General features: G+C 39.7%; 1 protein-coding gene across 1 annotated transcript in view; it reads left to right on the top strand.

The window, feature by feature from the left end:
* Window positions 1-17,106, top strand: part of trps1 (trichorhinophalangeal syndrome I) — an 88,295-nt gene that overhangs the window by 21,380 nt on the left and 49,809 nt on the right. The window contains exons 3-8 of the mRNA XM_062435416.1: window positions 60-175; window positions 6,393-6,993; window positions 7,328-7,542; window positions 7,989-8,139; window positions 8,326-8,566; window positions 13,424-14,249. Of these exons, the coding sequence (XP_062291400.1) occupies window positions 60-175; window positions 6,393-6,993; window positions 7,328-7,542; window positions 7,989-8,139; window positions 8,326-8,566; window positions 13,424-14,249 (2,150 nt within the window). The remainder of the gene's footprint in view (window positions 1-59; window positions 176-6,392; window positions 6,994-7,327; window positions 7,543-7,988; window positions 8,140-8,325; window positions 8,567-13,423; window positions 14,250-17,106) is intronic.

The raw sequence follows: 17,106 nt of genomic DNA, 5'->3' as shown, positions 1-17,106 counted from the left end.
ACCTCTCTTTGTTTATCTGCTTCTTTGAGTCTGACCCCTCCTTGTATTTCTGCCCCCAGACATCCAGGCAGGACAAGGGCAGAGGAACCAAGCCAAAGAGTTGGGGAAGACAAGGCCAGATGTACACAATCAGCAACACAGAACAGTTATGATCAATGGCACATATGACGTACAGGTAAGCAGTAGAGACACTCAGTAAATACAGGTAAATAAGTTAAAAATGTCTGATAAATAATACATTCATGTTTTTCATGCACACACATGCTAAAACTGCAGTACATATACCTATAAAGATACACAAGCTAACAAAGCCTAACACAGTTTAACAGAATACTGAAATGCATATGGATATAATGAATATTATTTCTCCACTGCAACATATACCTATAAAAGAGGTGGTGAAAGAGGCACTATTGCAATGAGTCGTTTTTAAAAAAAAAAGTAATGAATAAATAAAGCTGCGCAGTCCATCTCGTGGTTAGATGGTGTGGAATTAACTGGAGGGAATGTAAAGCATTTGAAAATTGGACTGAAGACTTACTGGTTCAGTAAAGCTTTGGTTTATAGCTAAGCCCTCTTGTTACCTCCTGAGTCCAATAAAAAAAAGCCTGCATCATTGGAGCCAATGCCCCTGAGTAGCAGTAAGTTTCACAATCCTTTTTACCATCACTCTTGAAAAATACTTCAACATACCTGATGTTTTCCAATTTGGGCAGTTGCTGCTCCCTCATTCAGTTTGAACCATCAATCTTATCTCGCCAGCATCACTGCATCTTGTGTTCATTGGCGTTAACGTCTGATGAGATTAGAATGACATTAACATTTTTGTTTTGAGTGTTCAGGGACCCAATAGAAACTCATAATTTTGTAGCACCTTCTGAAGAAAACATGAGGAAGCACAGGCAATTAGCCTTTTAAGATCTGGCAACTGGATTATCAGTGATGTCTCTGTTATCTGTAAGAAGCTGCTGCTTCCATGACATTGTTGGATATCATGCACAGCACTCAAGCAGATCCGCTTTGCATAATTATTACTTGCATTGATATGTGTAGATATCTTTGCTTACTTTGTCAGCTCTCAGTGCACTGCCTTCATACCATACATAAACATTTATATTTGCTTTGTCTTTTAATATCTGGGTAGCCTCTGTTGTGCAGTGATCTTGAAACCAAAGAGGACCAATTTTGTATTTCTTCATTACTTTTATGGGCTGGATTCAAAATATGCAAATGCTTTAGAAATCTACAGATGTGTTCAGCTTTTTTATTCTCTTAACACCTATGTTAATTATATTTATATTCAAAATGCTTTGTCAGAACTTCTTGATGTTATTAAGAGACATAAAATCCAACAGAAAAAAATAAGTAATATTATCAACTTTTTATGCGCAAAGCAAGCAGTGCAGATTTTGTAGTCTTGTAGCCAGGTTGCAGACAGTGTGGTAGAAACTAGTTTGCATTTCAGAGAAGATTTAAGTGATCAATATCTAAAACTTTGCTTCAAAGTATGTGCTGTACTGATATAGTTAACAATGCATTATAATCGTTACTCATGAATCTGTAAATCTAGCCTCATAACGGAACTTAATAATTTATTGGGTTTAAAACCTGCAATTGATTTGCAACATGGAGTGCCTATGATTTGTACAGGGAGGCTTTGTGTTGCAAGTTATAAAGTTTTATAGGCTGACAGATGGATCGCCACAGAAAGGGAGACAAATAGGGCACCTGGCAGTATGTGTGCATGTGTACTCAAGCTCAAGCTCACGCATACACACAAACACACAGGTGCGTAGTCTACTTTACAATCGCTTGCAGGCAAGTGCATGCATACATACACACACAATCATGCACAAGCAATGCATGCATCACTGGAAGTGTCTAATAAATGCATATCCTTTGCTAATCCCCCATGTTCAGTGTTCAATTTGTAAAAGTTTTAAGGAGGGCTGGTATCTGGCTCGAGCTACTTTACTGAGACATTGCAGGATAAAGACAAGTATGCAGCACGGTCTCAGGTGCAATTCATAATTCCCTCTACAAGATAAATGTTGTCCATGTACTTAAAGATTCTGCCTTGTAATTATACACCATCAGAGCATATTAAAAAGTCTGATGTAATTTGCACTTTGCAATATGGACATCAACAGATCAGCCAATGAATTTGAGGATAAAAATGTCTTCAGTGATTAGTTTTATTCAACAGCTGTAGACTTCACTTAGACTAGAAACCTTAAAAGTCTCTGCTAAACATTGTTCAATGTTCCTGCTGGAATATGCATTAAAGCCTCAGACACTCTGGTTAGACTGGTCAGTCACATGTCAGCTCAGGCTGCTATGAAACAGGAAATTGGCAACATGCATGCAATATTTATTCCTTTATGTAGGCTTGTGCAGATTTTTCAGAGCACACTTTGGAAGGTTATAGTTTTTATCTTTAAAATTCTTTCATAGCATAGCAACATTTTGGAATATACGTTACAGCAATGTTCTAAACATTAATAATACAATATGTCAGTCAACAAATACATTTCCCTCCACTGTGATTGTTTTAACGGCTGTAATCGACGGAAATACTGAGGCCAAATGCACATATTAATTTCAAGTTTCCAAATAAGGTCCCATTAGAGCCTCAACTAAATACCTGAAAGTCATTTTAATATCAGTAATGTTGACCAACAATTGTAGTTTCTCTTAAAAAATGAATTTCATAGTCATACACATACAGTTTGTTTTTATTAAAAAGAAGCGTTTAAATTGTCTGCTGTGCCCTCCCTCCATCTCATATTCCCCTTTGTATCTCACTGTCCATTCTACTCAGTAAAATTACTTTATGTTTGGCTCCTCTCTAATTGCCTGGGCAGAGTATTTGAGACGTGATGATTGGATGATTGCTGTTGTGAGATCACACACAGTAATGGCTCTCATTTAACTTTCTGAATTGATTTTCTTTAATGAAGCTAAAATGTACCAACTCACACATTTGTAATAATTTTTTTATTCTTTTGGATATTACTTTTATAGCTTTTTCTATATTTATAAATGGTTCATCCTGCCGTTTCATTTAGTGTCCTTTTTTCTGCCTTTTTAAAATGTATGTTCTTAGGCAGTAGCTGTTAATGAATTTAAATTCCTCTTCATTGTCTGCTCCACTAAAAGAGTCAGTGAGAGGTTTAATGATCAAGTTTTAATTACAACAGAGAAAAATAAAGCAAGTTCCACAGTGTTATTATCCAAAAATCAAATTCAAAAGCACAAGAAAATGAACACAGCAAGATTAGGACTAAAATTAAAATGCATATCCATCACATTTCCATCATGTATTTGGATTTCTGTGCACAGGGACTACCCCATTTTGGTAACAATTGGGCCAAGGATCAGAAGTTTGAGTGTGCATGAACAGTAGAGTTTTGTCTAAAAGGTTTAAATGACATGATCTAATTATCGTGTGTGTGTGTGTGTGTGTGTGTGTGTGTGTGTGTGTGTGTGTGTGTGTGTGTGTGTGTGTGTGTGTGTGTGTGTGTGTGTGTGTGTGTGTGTGTGTGTGTGTGTGTGTGTGTGTGTGTGTGTGTGTGTGTGTGTGTGTGTGTGTAATAGTCATGGAGTTTCATTTCATTTAAACCAGCAGTCTGTAATGGCTGTAAGTCACGTAATGGACAGAGAAACACACACACAGTAGCCATGCACACAGATACACACACAGAGTCAGAAATAGAAAATCCAGTGGGCTTAAGTCGTCATTATGAAGAAAAAATGAAAGTATTTAAAAAAAAAAAAAAAAACCGAATGAAAGGGGTCTCTATTCTCTCCATCCTTCACTCGCTTTTTCTCTCTCCCGCCCACGTTTGGAAAATTCCATGTTGTCATTTGCTAAGACAAGATGCCTTGTCAACCAATGAGATTTCAGGAAAAAGAAGTCATGGAGAGAAGAGGGATAGGGGAAAGAAGGAAAGGAGAGAAGGGGGTCAAAGAGACAGGCAGAGAGAAAGGCTTTGAAACCAGTAGTTATAATCGGTAAAGTAATGAAACAGCTGTCAGACACATTTAACTCTCTCTCTCTCTCTCTTTCTCTCTCCCTCTCGCTCTCCCTCTCGCTATCCCTCTCCCTCTCTCCCTCTCCCTTTCCCTCTCCCTCTCCCTCTCCCTCTCCCTCTCTCTCTCTCTCTCTCTCTGTTCTCCAGTTGTCTCTCTCATCATCTGTCTTTCTTTCTCCCTCACTGTGCATGGCTCTGTCTTTCTTCCTTGCTCACCTTCTCTTACCTTAATCCCTTCTTCTATAAATTCTCAATTTGCTTTTCATCCGTCTCTCACCGCTCTCTTCTCCCTTCTATTTTGCTCGACACATTTACTGCTTTTTCCCGTCTGCTGTGCCCTCCCTCCATCTCATATTCCCCTTTGTATCTCACTGTCCATTCTACTCAGTAAAATTACTTTATGTTTGGCTCCTCTCTAATTGCCTGGGCAGAGTATGTGAGACGTGATGATTGGATGATTGCTGTTGTGAGATCACACACAGTAATGGCTCTCATTTAACTTTCTGAATTGATTTTCTTTAATGAAGCTAAAATGTACCAACTCACACATTTGTAATAATTTTTTTATTCTTTTGGATATTACTTTTATAGCTTTTTCTATATTTATAAATGGTTCATCCTGCCGTTTCATTTAGTGTCCTTTTTTCTGCCTTTTTAAAATGTATGTTCTTAGGCAGTAGCTGTTAATGAATTTAAATTCCTCTTCATTGTCTGCTCCACTAAAAGAGTCAGTGAGAGGTTTAATGATCAAGTTTTAATTACAACAGAGAAAAATAAAGCAAGTTCCACAGTGTTATTATCCAAAAATCAAATTCAAAAGCACAAGAAAATGAACACAGCAAGATTAGGACTAAAATTAAAATGCATATCCATCACATTTGCAGTATAAAGATCAAGTTTATCAAACATTTATGAAACTCAAAATTTTTGCATATTTTTATACAAACCTCCATTACCAGACAGCCAACATTCCCCATCAAAACACAGATCTTTACAGAGACAAAACAGTAGTAAGTCTAATGCCACTGTAATACAGGTTGACCGCTCACCAAGCTAGCCAGCAGCACACTATAATCACCTACAGTCTACGCGCCTAATAAAAAACATATGAGTGTCAGGTTGCTTACCCAGTAATGCAAAATCTTGGCCCCTTCCAATGGATACTTCAGTAGAGTCTGGTAAATATGTTATTGGTCGGTTAGAGTTGGGTACACACAGACAATGATGGATCACATTCGTTATGGCCTTCAGTAATAAGGGCAGCTGAGGTATAATTTTCCAAATTTGCAGCAACACAGCTCTGTGTTTCACTCATGTTATGCATCTCCAAAAATATCTGCAACACAGGAATGAAAAATTACAGGTTCATTTCAAATTTATTTCATGGGTCACCTTTGAATTATATGGATATGGTTCACTAGGGACAGTACAACAGCATGGTTTGCGTGTGTAAAAATATGTGCAAACTTGACATCCCCTGCATAAAAAAGCTGATCTACTAACGCGGCGCACTGAGGTTCTTGCAAAGGTGCAAGATAATACGTGCTGTCCATTTAGTACGTTTGCCATAATGAATATGTAATATGGGGCGTTTCAACCCCAGTGTGCAAAATACAGGGAGGAGAAAATGCAAATATGTTATCTAGCACACGCATTGAGATTTACCAAACCTGGAGGTAATTTTGCTGATGCTAACTGTGTCTATAAATAATACGTTTTGAAGGGCAGGTATTAACCGGTTGCGCACTGCTCACAGATGACTGCTGTTATTGTGGTGAGTAGCACAATGACAGAATATGCAGAGAACAGATTTTTTCCAATATTTTTGGAGTGGGATATTTCTGTTTTTACTAACCGCATTGACTTTGTCACAAATACTCTCCCATATGGCGTTTTTTTTCTGGTGTTATCCAATATGTTTGTTGACCTCTTCCACTAGAGCCTCTAATTCCATGGGATCAGATTTCATTTTGCACTTGTGGGATTTCTGCTCATCCAAACTCTCCATTAAGACACGCAAAACTCTCATTTAAATACCGCTGTCAGCACCTGTTGTCATTTGTGCATTTATTCTTAGTAGATCACCTGCAAAATGCACGCTAACCAAACGTGCAATCTGTTGCACTGCACACGCAATTTAGTACCCTTTATTTGGGATCTTAGTAAATCAGGCCCTTTGTGTTGATTCACAAGCTAATGTCAAGTAACTGTTCATGGCAGCAAGGACTGAACTACAATACTTTCTTCCTTGCTAAAATGCCAATGCCATGTTACATGTTACATGTGAGACTGTATATGTTTTTATCATGATGTAACAAAACCTCTTTGTCTTTTTCTCTCTTATCTTACTGTCAACAGGTGACCATGGGCGGCACGCTAATTGGGATTGGCAGAAAGACCTCTGATTGCCAGGGGAACACTAAGTACTTTCGCTGCAAATTCTGCAACTTCACATACATGGGCAGTAATTCCTCAGAACTTGAACAACACTTCCTGTCTTCACATCCAAATAAAGTGAAAACTCCACCATCCACGCCCTTGCTTGCCAACAACAACGACAGCCAGGGGAAGGGAAGGAGTCACATTTTAGACGGGGCGGAGCGAGTGGCAGTGAGAGCGGAAGACGATTCCTTGGTCGGGTACTCCATCCGGGTCAGGGCGTGTCCTGATTCGTCGAGCTGGATGGGGGAGGCGGGTCGAGATACGGTTCAGGCGTATTATAGGTGCCAATTCTGCAGCTGGAGTTGCGAGTGGTCAGGGGGCTCAGCGAAGCTTTTAGAGCACTATGAACAAAGACATAGAATGAGCACAGCAGGTACTATGAGCCCCAACAGCTCTAATCCTGGAGGGATGGACAGAGAGCGGGAGAGAGGAGGGAGAAGAGAAGGAGGAGAAAGAGATCACATGTTATCCAAAAGCCGCAAAGATCTGTCATCTAACCCGTCCGGCACCAGCCAAGGTAATGAAATGGGAGAAAGTATGGAGAAGTGTTATTGCTAAAACTGTAGAAGATAGCTTTATTACAGATCAAGTGAAACTAAATTAAATAGTCTAATGATCTAATAATCCCTCTTTTGGTCTTTCCTGGTGCAACACTGCCTGCTCCTACTTATTAGTTCTTACCAACACTACAAAACAGCTTGACCCCTTCTTTTATATTGTTTCTAGTGTTTGGATAGTACTTGACCCTACTTGTTTGCTGCCATGACACAGTTTCTGACATGCCTTTGTTTTTCCACTCTGAAACCCAAACTGTTTTAATAACAGACTTTTGCTCTGATTACTTCTTCCAGGAGACCCAAACAGCAGCGACACAGAAGCAGTCGTGACCAGTTATAACTGTCAGTTGTGTGATTTCCGGTACTCAATGGCCCACAGTGCAGATGTGATCGTAGTAGCACCGTTACTACTGCACTACCAGCACAACCACTCCATCCATCGATGCTGCATTCAGCACTGCATGTATTGTCCACAGGGGCTCTGTCAGCCCCAAAAACACCTGGGGGAGGTGAGACTGGTAAAATATTGAACTGTTTATTTGCTTGGTGTTGTGGTGTCTGCTTGGCAATTAGAAGACACAATCAGCTGTTTTGTAAGCACAAGAAGATAAAATGTAGTATATGAACAAGTGTTAGGTTAATTGCCAGCCTAGTTAAAATTCCCTTGCTTCTCCCGGTGCACCCACACAATCTCCTCCCTCCTTTGTGCCAGCTCCCAAACAGTGCTGTTGCAGCTGTTAAAAACCGTGGAAAGGATGGTTAACAGCCAAAATAGAGGGTGGCATCATTTAGTTAATGATGCGCATTCATACTGGTGCTGCTGGCTTCCGCCTCTTTGATATCACCTGCATAGACAGAAACATCACAGCACCAAAATGAGAGAACCAACAGGAGAAAACAAACTTTTATCCTTACTACTCTTAACTAAACTTCTTTTTAAATTTTTTTTTAATAGGTGTCTCACCCGTTTGCTTGCCGGAAGCCCTCTTGCCCAAAATGTTGTTCCAAGTTCCCTCAGTCCGCCAAACAGCAAGACACCATGGGTTCGAAACCTGTCACTTCCACCTCACCCAGCATGACCCCTCCCAATCTTAGAGGTGACCCCGGTATGATTTCAAGTGCACATCCTGTTGTCACACAAGGTATTTAAAGGCAAAGTTCTCCTGCATAAAATTAATTTTGCATGTTGTTTTCCCCCCAGAATATTTATCAGCTTATTTACACATTTCAATAGATTTTAGCATGTTTTATTTGTTTCTTGCTCATCATGTGTCCTGTTTTTGTGTTCCTAGGGGTCACCCATTTGTGTGACCAGTGTGCGTTTGCCACCACCGACATAGACGTGTTGCTCCAACACTACGAAAGCTGCCACACCCTGATTAACCTAAAGGGGGCGCCCCAACGTGTCAAGGCTGAGGAAGAGGGTGGTGGAGACAAGGAAGGGGGGAGAGGAGAAGGAGGCGAGAGGGAGTTCTCTTGTACAAAGTGTCACTTCATCACGGAAGTGGAAGAAGAAATTTTCAGACACTACAGGTAAGAGAGGGATAGGAGGGGTAATATTATTGATTTGAAATATTATTAGGTATTATAAAACAGTGTTTTCTCCCCAGAATTCATTCATAGATATAAAATGTTATGAAAGACTCAAATATGTAATAAATGCAGGATGAAGTGCTTTTTAGTCAGCATAGTAAAATGTAGTAGTAATAATATTAAGAGGAATGCATATGTATGTTTTGAGATGCCTGAAAAATGTCTGCTTACTTACAGCAGCTCATTCAGTTTGCCATCCTCTCTGAAACTGGTAATTGTGTGTGTGTGTGTGTGTGTGTGTGTGTGTGTGTGTGTGTGTGTGTGTGTGTGTGTGTGTGTGTGTGTGTGTGTGTGTGTGTGTGTGTGTGTGTGTGTGTGTGTGTGTGTGTGTGTGTGCATATTCATGTGTGTATGTGTGTGTCTATGTGTGTGTCTGTGTGTCGGTGGAAATTTCTGTCTCAAGTCAGAGAGATGCTGAAGCTTTGCTTGTACTGGAATTCAAAACCCCATAATTCTCTTTTTATACCCAAACATCCAGGAAATGTTTACTGAGCACAGTAATTTTTAGCAACAACCCATATAAAAAGTTATACTTTAAAACACTTCTGAATATCATTCAGAAACCCACACCTGGAAGCTGCTGAGAAATCAGGGAAAGGGAAATCTTTTGTAGGTATTCTGGTAGGGATTTCTAATCTTGGTCTCCACTGACAACACATTTAAAGCATTGCATACCTGTCCCTTCTGGTGCAGCTACAGCTACATATGTCTAGATTCTTATTGGTCAGCTCTTGTGTGCACCTCTGGTAGTCATCATTCATTGGTTCTTTTGAGTCTGTGATTTATGTCATTGCCCACTCTCCGCCAGAGGAGGTAACACAGATTTAGGGAATTAAGCAAATGTGAAGTACAAATAATTTGAAACTGATCAGAAAATGACCGTATGCCTCTCAATTTCTCTCACACTATAAAATCAGCCATGCTTTCCAGGTCCATATCTGCTAAACTAGCACAATTCAAGCCAATCTTAAAATCTTGTCTACTGCTAAGTCACCACTACCTTTTATGTAGCTGCATTTTCTATCTACTACAACTGACAGGCTTGTATTTGTCAGTAATTCTGGCAGTTTTCTCAAAATAGGACTCAGTCCCTCAGTGTCTTGTCTTAATTAAGTTGTAAGTTTGAAACCTTCTTGTTTTTATACATGTCTTTCGTTTTTTTTGCTTGCATGTACAAATGAGCTATAGGCTATGTTTCACAGGGATCTATAATCCTGGAGCAGTCTGACTGGATTCCACAGCCAATTTCTCACCTACACAAACAGCAGTTGATAGAGAAAGCTACAGTGAGTTAGAGCTGGAAAGAGAGGGAGTGTTGGTGTGGGAAAGTTAGAGTTAGAGACAGAGAACTGGAGATACGTGTGTGAAATCTTTCTGACTATTTAAGTATTAATGTAGATTGCTGGTCTGGATTGTTTCTTGATACATGCTCACAAACTCGTACACAAGTTACACATTCATGCACATAAAATTACAGTCTGACAGAGCCATCTTAGCAGGATTTCTGTTACAAATCAATGAAAGACATAAAAGTTTGATTCATTGTTGAGCAAGAGCAATGAGAAAAAGGAGATAGACAGAGAAAATAGGCAGTTTGTGAAGATGCAGAACAAAGAGAAGAAGAGATGTAGTGACAGGGAGAAAGGACAGAAAAGAGAAGACAAAGAAAAGATGAGGGGGGGAGAATGAAATACAAAGAAACAGGGATAAAATGAGAGAAAGGCAGAGAGGAAAGTGAAGAGAGGGTAACAAAGCGAGAGGGAGAAAGAGAGTGGCTGGGATTTAACAGTTCACTCACGTCCTTAACAGAATCTAAGCTCTGAATCTTGGGGCTCAAATCAAATAAAACTGAAATAAAGCCAGAAAGTTTCACACCGCCACTAAAATCAACTACATCTAAAAGATTCCAAGGGCAAGTTTTAGAAAACAAAATTTGGGATTTAATTACAGTGTTTGGAACAGAAGACTGTAGTGTTTGGGGGGAAAAGTTAGCAACTGAAACATCAATCAATCTCAAAGTAACTTTTACACCTAAACACTCCCACCAACGTTCTGACATATTTCCAAGGCACAGATGTGTACAACTGCCAGAATGATGGTTAGTGATTTACCTGCACTGTGTCAGAACTGTCTAGTCGTAGATTATACCAAAGATTTATATTAAGAAACCAAGACAAGTATTATTACCCATAATAAAAAATATTATGTATACATGTTATTTCTCAAACATTTCTTAATGAAGACAAAAATACTGCCATGATCCGGCTGTATTTATACTTTATAACACTTGGTGTGTGACCTTTTTAAAAGGAGATGTTAAGCGCACACAGGCTTTAAAACTTCACTGCACATTTTGACTACTTATTGTACAACATGAGGGAAGAAGGAAAACTTGTCCTTTTCATTGTCACACTTTTTTAATGTAGAGGATGTAACAGAGCTTAGTTTCATCAAACTTACATCACTGTCATCAGTCTTGGATTAGTTTACATCATAAGCTATTCTTTTAAAATGATTTCTCTACAGTATTGTCATGCAAAATGCTGCAAATTAATAGCAATTAACACAGTAGATCAAAGGAAAAATGTTCAGTTTCCTGATAACCTCCTCACATGGTTGTAATGCTTACTTTTTTCTAGGAAATTACTTCAAGAAAAGATTAAACAAAATACATTTTTAGTTTGCCAAGAACCCAATGAACATTTTTGTTTAAGGACACTTAATCAAACTCCATAGTAACTGCTTTAATATTTTTCATGATTTAAGACTTGAATTCCATGAAAATGTAACATCCTCTTTCTTATTTTCCGAGGGATGGGTGTGATTGAAAGTGTGTGGGACAGATGTAGCTGTTGACAGCATTCAGAGCAAAGGGGGATTGGATCTGTATGTGTGGAAAGAATGATATAAACTTCATAAGTCATGTTTTTGTGTGTGAGAGATAAAGAATGACAGAGGAAGTAAGACGGTGAGATGAGTCAGTAAGTGAACCGGTCCATGTATGCAGGCATGTAGGTGTGGTGTATGAATGGTGATGACAAACAGAGAGGCCACTTTGTTTTTCTTAAGCATCTGGAGACATTTAAGTTCACAAGGTACAAGGTGTCCTTTTGCACACTTATTTGACAAATTTCTACAAATACTTTCACTTGAGATGCCGTATGGCGAGAGAGACAGACAATATATACAGACTTAAATACGCACTGCATTTCTATAATACATATTTTTTTAAATTTTGTATTTTATTTGTTTGAACCTACACATCACATTACCGTTTCACTTCCTGCCACTCATGCAGAAAACACATCAGACATATGGTCAGCAAATAAAAGAAATGGTGTATTTTCTTCAACAACATAGTTCCGTATCCTCAATATTTGTGTGGTAGTTCAACTGTGTGTGCTGCTCATTGTTTTTATATATGCCTTTTAAGTTTTTTGTCTGTGTATTCCTGCATGGAAGATTGTTGTGGCAGGTTTTAAAGCAGAATGTGCAAGAAGGCACAAACGCTGCTTTAATGGAAAAATAGCTATTTTAACCTTCTTAGCTGTTTTCAATGAAATATTTTCAGTTTTATTCTCCCTTGTTATAAATCACTCCCACTGGCAGTGTGGCAGTAATGAGAGGTCAGTAGTGAGAAGAAAACAGCAAGTGTTGAGCAAATTGCTACTTGAAGTGAGATTTAAGTGAAACAAGTAAACAAGAGTTCATCCAGTTTGGAGTTAAAGGACACATCTGCCAAATAATGGTCCTAATGAAAGGGGAAATATTAGTTAACTGCTAAGCAATGTGCATCCTAGGTATATTTTTAGTAGTTAAGCACAGGTCTGAATTGTTATCTAGTTATTTGTATCCCAGATGAGAGGTCTGTTAAACAATTTAGTACGCTTTCCAACATAATCAGTAAAACAGTCATATCATTAGATTCCCTCAGCACAGAAAAAAATATCAAGATGCTGTTTTATTATTGTATTCTTTTGAACATGTATTCTGGCTATAGTGTTCCCACTGTGAACCACTGCAAACAAGAGTCCAATTTCTTGTTATAGATGGTCGATTGATTTTGCTCGTTGGCCCGCACAAGAAGCAAAAAGGGCTGTTTTCTGAGCCAGGAAAATTCCTGGTGTAGTGTATATAGTGCTGGTCATTCAGGGCCTTGCCAAAAGGAAATGAAGGTGGTTTGTTGATGGGTGATTCATTTCTTGTCATTCAGATTCATTTACATTCCTCACAGTTTTGCCTTAATTCATTGAGATTAAGTGGAACACTGAGTCACATTTTGGCCACAGGCTCGATGAAACTCTAACTCACTAGTCGGGGGAAATCAGGCTGGGACTAATGCACTTTAAATTTAGTCAATTCAGGGAGCAGGTTTTTTTCTAAATTTGATCAATGAAAACTTTTTAAAGTGCATGTCATATACAGCCCATTAAAGTGATTCAGACTGAAGCCTATTACATTTTAAATCCATGGAATTCAAGATGGGTTGACTAGTCTTGATAAATTAAACTAAACCAGTTAGCTATGTCTCTATTCTAATGTTCAGTTTCAGTATTGTTATAGGTTTGACTTCAGTGTGTCTATTGTTCGAAACGCCATGTTGGATTTATTGTCCAAAGGTTTGACAAACCCAAATAAAAAATGTATGCCATTAATTTAGGCACTTTCATTCTCTTCCAACATTAACAATTTGACATTAAAATTCAAACTAAAAAAGTTAACATTTCTAACGTATTATATTGTAATGCATACATTTAATTTCTACTAATTCAAGTTCTTTTTTTTCTCTCTCTGCAGGCGTGTCCACGCATGTTGTCGCTGTCGACGCTGTGACTTCACGGCTCCTGACTCATCAGCCCTCCTTGACCATTTCAACTCAGCTCACTGTCATGAATCCTCCCCCTCATTAAGCTCACTGACAACAACTTTACCCACCTCACTGACGACCTCACTGACACCTTCGTTAACGCTCTCAGCCAATGGCTGCTCGGCTCCTTCTACCTTAGCGATTAAAGAAGAGAGCAAGGGGGATATTCGCCTCCTTTACTCCCTTGCACCGCCTGAGGGACGGTTGGCAGAAGGAGGTAGGGAAGAAGCAGGAGGGGTGGTAAAAAGTGAGGGAGGTGAGGAGAAAGAAAGAGAGCGGGAGAAAGGCTGGGTCCTTGGGGAGACAAGAGGACCAGGAGAAAGAGGAGGTGAGCAGGCTCATGGTCTACTGTGGGTGCCCAAGGAACGAATGGGACCTGAAAGAGGAGTTGAAAGAGGAGCAGGAGGTGGCAGCCCCTCTCTTTTCCCCTCCCCCCTCTCACTGTCATTTGTTTCAGCAAATCACGAGGCCTCACAGCAGAAAAGAGGTGTAGCTTCGCCTAGCATGGTTTACCTGGGAGACACCAAGTCATTTTTGGGAGATACCAAGTCGTTTTTGGGAGACGCCAAGCTGTACGGAGGAGGGAGGCCAGGAGGAGCCACTGCAGGTGGAGCCGGAGGGGAGAAACAGAGCCAGATGCCAACTCAACAGTACACAGGAGGAGGAGGAGGGGGGAGTGGAGGTGGAGGTGGAGGTGGAGGAGGACAGGAGGGGAAAGGAGGAGCTGCTAAAGAGGAGTCCCAATCCCTGCTACGGGTAAGGTTAAAAATGCATGCACCCTCCTACTTTTCTCACTCTTTATAATTCCTTTTTCACTTTGACCTCTTTTTCTCTCTTTACCTAATCTTGTTTCTTTGTCTCATTTGAACTAATTTTTTTTTAGCCCTGAATGGGGGAATTTGTAGCTGGATCTCTACAGCCAGATCCTACCTGCTGAGAGCATTAGTTGTCTAAGTGCTCCTATTAATACGCCTTCAACTTCCTGTCCTTTGAATCAGATGTGAGGATTAGGCCTCATGCAGTGAGCAGATACAATGAAATCTGTAATTCTTGAGTCACATTCAGAGTACTTATGCAGATTTACATTGGCTAACAAATTGTATATGCGTGTCCCCACATGCTTGTCCATGTTCATACAGTATCTCTGAGCTTTTGTCCATGTGTGAATGATTCCATGACATAATTTCCTTTCCCGTAAGTTGCATTCATCCTTTTTTTAAATTAAATTTTAACACACAACACTTAAAAACTTGCCTGTTGCCACGGCAATAGTGGGAGGGGGGGCAAACTTGACAGTTCCCATGGTTACCACCTGTCAGTCAGTTCCCTCAAGTTACTTTGTGGCCCACAATGCTTTTCAATTCACAGTGATGTCATGGACTGGCAGGAACATATTGTGGTTTGCCACCGCCACAGAGCTTATTGGCTATGATCACATTAGATCAGAATAGACTGTGCGTGCGTGCGTGCGTGTGTGTGTGTGTGTAGTGTCAGGGCATTGACATGGGTCTATTTAAGTGGTAGTATTGAATATGAGAATGGTGTTCATGGTGTGTGTATGCACATGTCAATTTGAGAGTTTAGTGTATGGCGCCTTTGTACATGTTGAGGGTTGGCTTGTTGCTTGTATTGTGTGTGTGTGTGCGTGTGTGCAAGGTGTTGGCAGTAACTTGGCAGACTGGGCAGGGTGGGGCAGCAAGAGGTTTACTCATTATCGTGGGTGGGGCAGTGCGTGTGTTACTGTCTGTGACAGAGAGAGTGAAACAGACAGAGTGAGAGAGAGAGAGAGAGAGAGAGAGAGAGAGAGACTGAAAGCGTGAGAGAGAAAAGGAAGAAAATTGATATGAAGAAAAAAATTAGATTGGGAGAGTCATTGGGAGATAAAGAGTAGAGAAGAGAGACAGTTAACCCCTAAACATACAGTTTTTAAACAGTTTATAGTTTTTTGTTTTTCCCCTTAAAAAAAGATTTAAGATTCACAAAAGACGTTCCACAGAAATCCTTCACATTTAGCTCCAATCACTGTTACACATTGTTTATACATGCAGAGTAAGCATACATTATATTTAACTTGTTAATAAGTGAGTTTTAGAAAAGTTGTCAGGTTTAGTTTTTTGTCTTTTCAGTATTTTTTGTTAATCCAAGCTAACTGCTCCATACTTAATAAATAAGCATAACTAAATGTTTAGCTATTACTTTAAGTACCAGATCAGAGTTGGAAAAATCTCAGTTTTCCACACTATCCACTCCCTCCACTCCTGACGGTATCATATTTTTTCTGGATCCGCTTATATAAACTCGTCATTGTATCTGTGATGCGTATACTGAGTGAAATATTCAAACCAAGGACTCTGTGTCTTTTATACCTGCACCAAATAGAAATCTTCTTGTCTTGTGCACATTCCTCCAAAATAAATCTTGACATATTTGGTAACTTAGGTATCTCCACTACACTTTAAGATAAAGTTATTCACGTTGTGAGTTTACAATGGCAGACCCATTGGCAGGTCAAAAGGGTTTAATGTTAAAATGATACTTTCCACATAGGGTCACGGTCACGCGATAACATTTGTATTATCAGGTCATGTCCGCAAGGGTTGACAGGAACTGTATGACTACACATGTCAAGACGACCACCTATACAGACACTCCATGTAAAAAAAGTGTCCAGACATGCATCTGTGCTTGTTTTAGAGGACAGTAGACGGAATAATGTGTTAAGTAGCAGGAAAAAAAGACTGTTTTTAAGTATGTGTGTGAGAAAGTCAGAATAAAAAAGGGTGGTGTGAGAGGAGAGACACACAATTTAACAATTTATTAAAGTGAGGACACCGAACATGACTTATTACTTTAATAGCTTCATAAGTAAGGCCTTTGCTGCTATCTTTCTCTCCCTCCTCACAACACAATATTTATTCTCAGTTTCCATGGCATGTACTGACACGTCTCACACACACACAAATACACCACACACACACACACACAGAGGCTGAGGTTGAGTCATTATTGGGCAGGGTTAGGGAGGGGCACTAATGCAAAGGATCATCTAAAATAGCTTTACATGCACACATACACACATGCACACATATTTGGCACTTGAAGACATGAACACAAATGTTTAGATCAATTTAAATAAGTCATTTGACGCAACAGGGCAGAGCCTGAATTATAAAAAGGTGAATTGGCCCAAAATACAAATTGACGTTTTGTAAATGGCAAGTGAGAAGTAGGCAGAGCCAGGAAGGAGGGAGGGAGGAAGGGTGGGAGGAAGGGTGGGAGGGTGGAAGAGAAGGCGGAAGAGCAATGATGGAAGGATGCAGGGCATGAGTTAGTAGGGAGGAGAGGAGCAGACAAAGGATTAAAAAGAGACAAAAGCAGAAACAAATGGCCAAAGTCATATTTCATCTGTGTGTGTGTGTGTGTTTTTCCCTCATCCTCACTTGTTCTTTCTATTCTCCCTCACATTGATCTTTCTCTTTTAATTCTTTTTCTTTCATTTCCCTGCCTTTCCTCAAAGGACAACTCACCTGATACACAAGGATCGATGCACACCTCTCTCTCTCTCTCACACACACACACACACACACACAAAAGTGTTCAGGAATGCGCAAAA

The sequence above is a fragment of the Scomber scombrus genome, chromosome 16 (assembly GCF_963691925.1).
Source record: "Scomber scombrus chromosome 16, fScoSco1.1, whole genome shotgun sequence".
Taxonomy (NCBI): Eukaryota; Metazoa; Chordata; class Actinopteri; order Scombriformes; family Scombridae; genus Scomber; species Scomber scombrus.
This window is presented reverse-complemented; position numbering and strand designations above follow the sequence as displayed.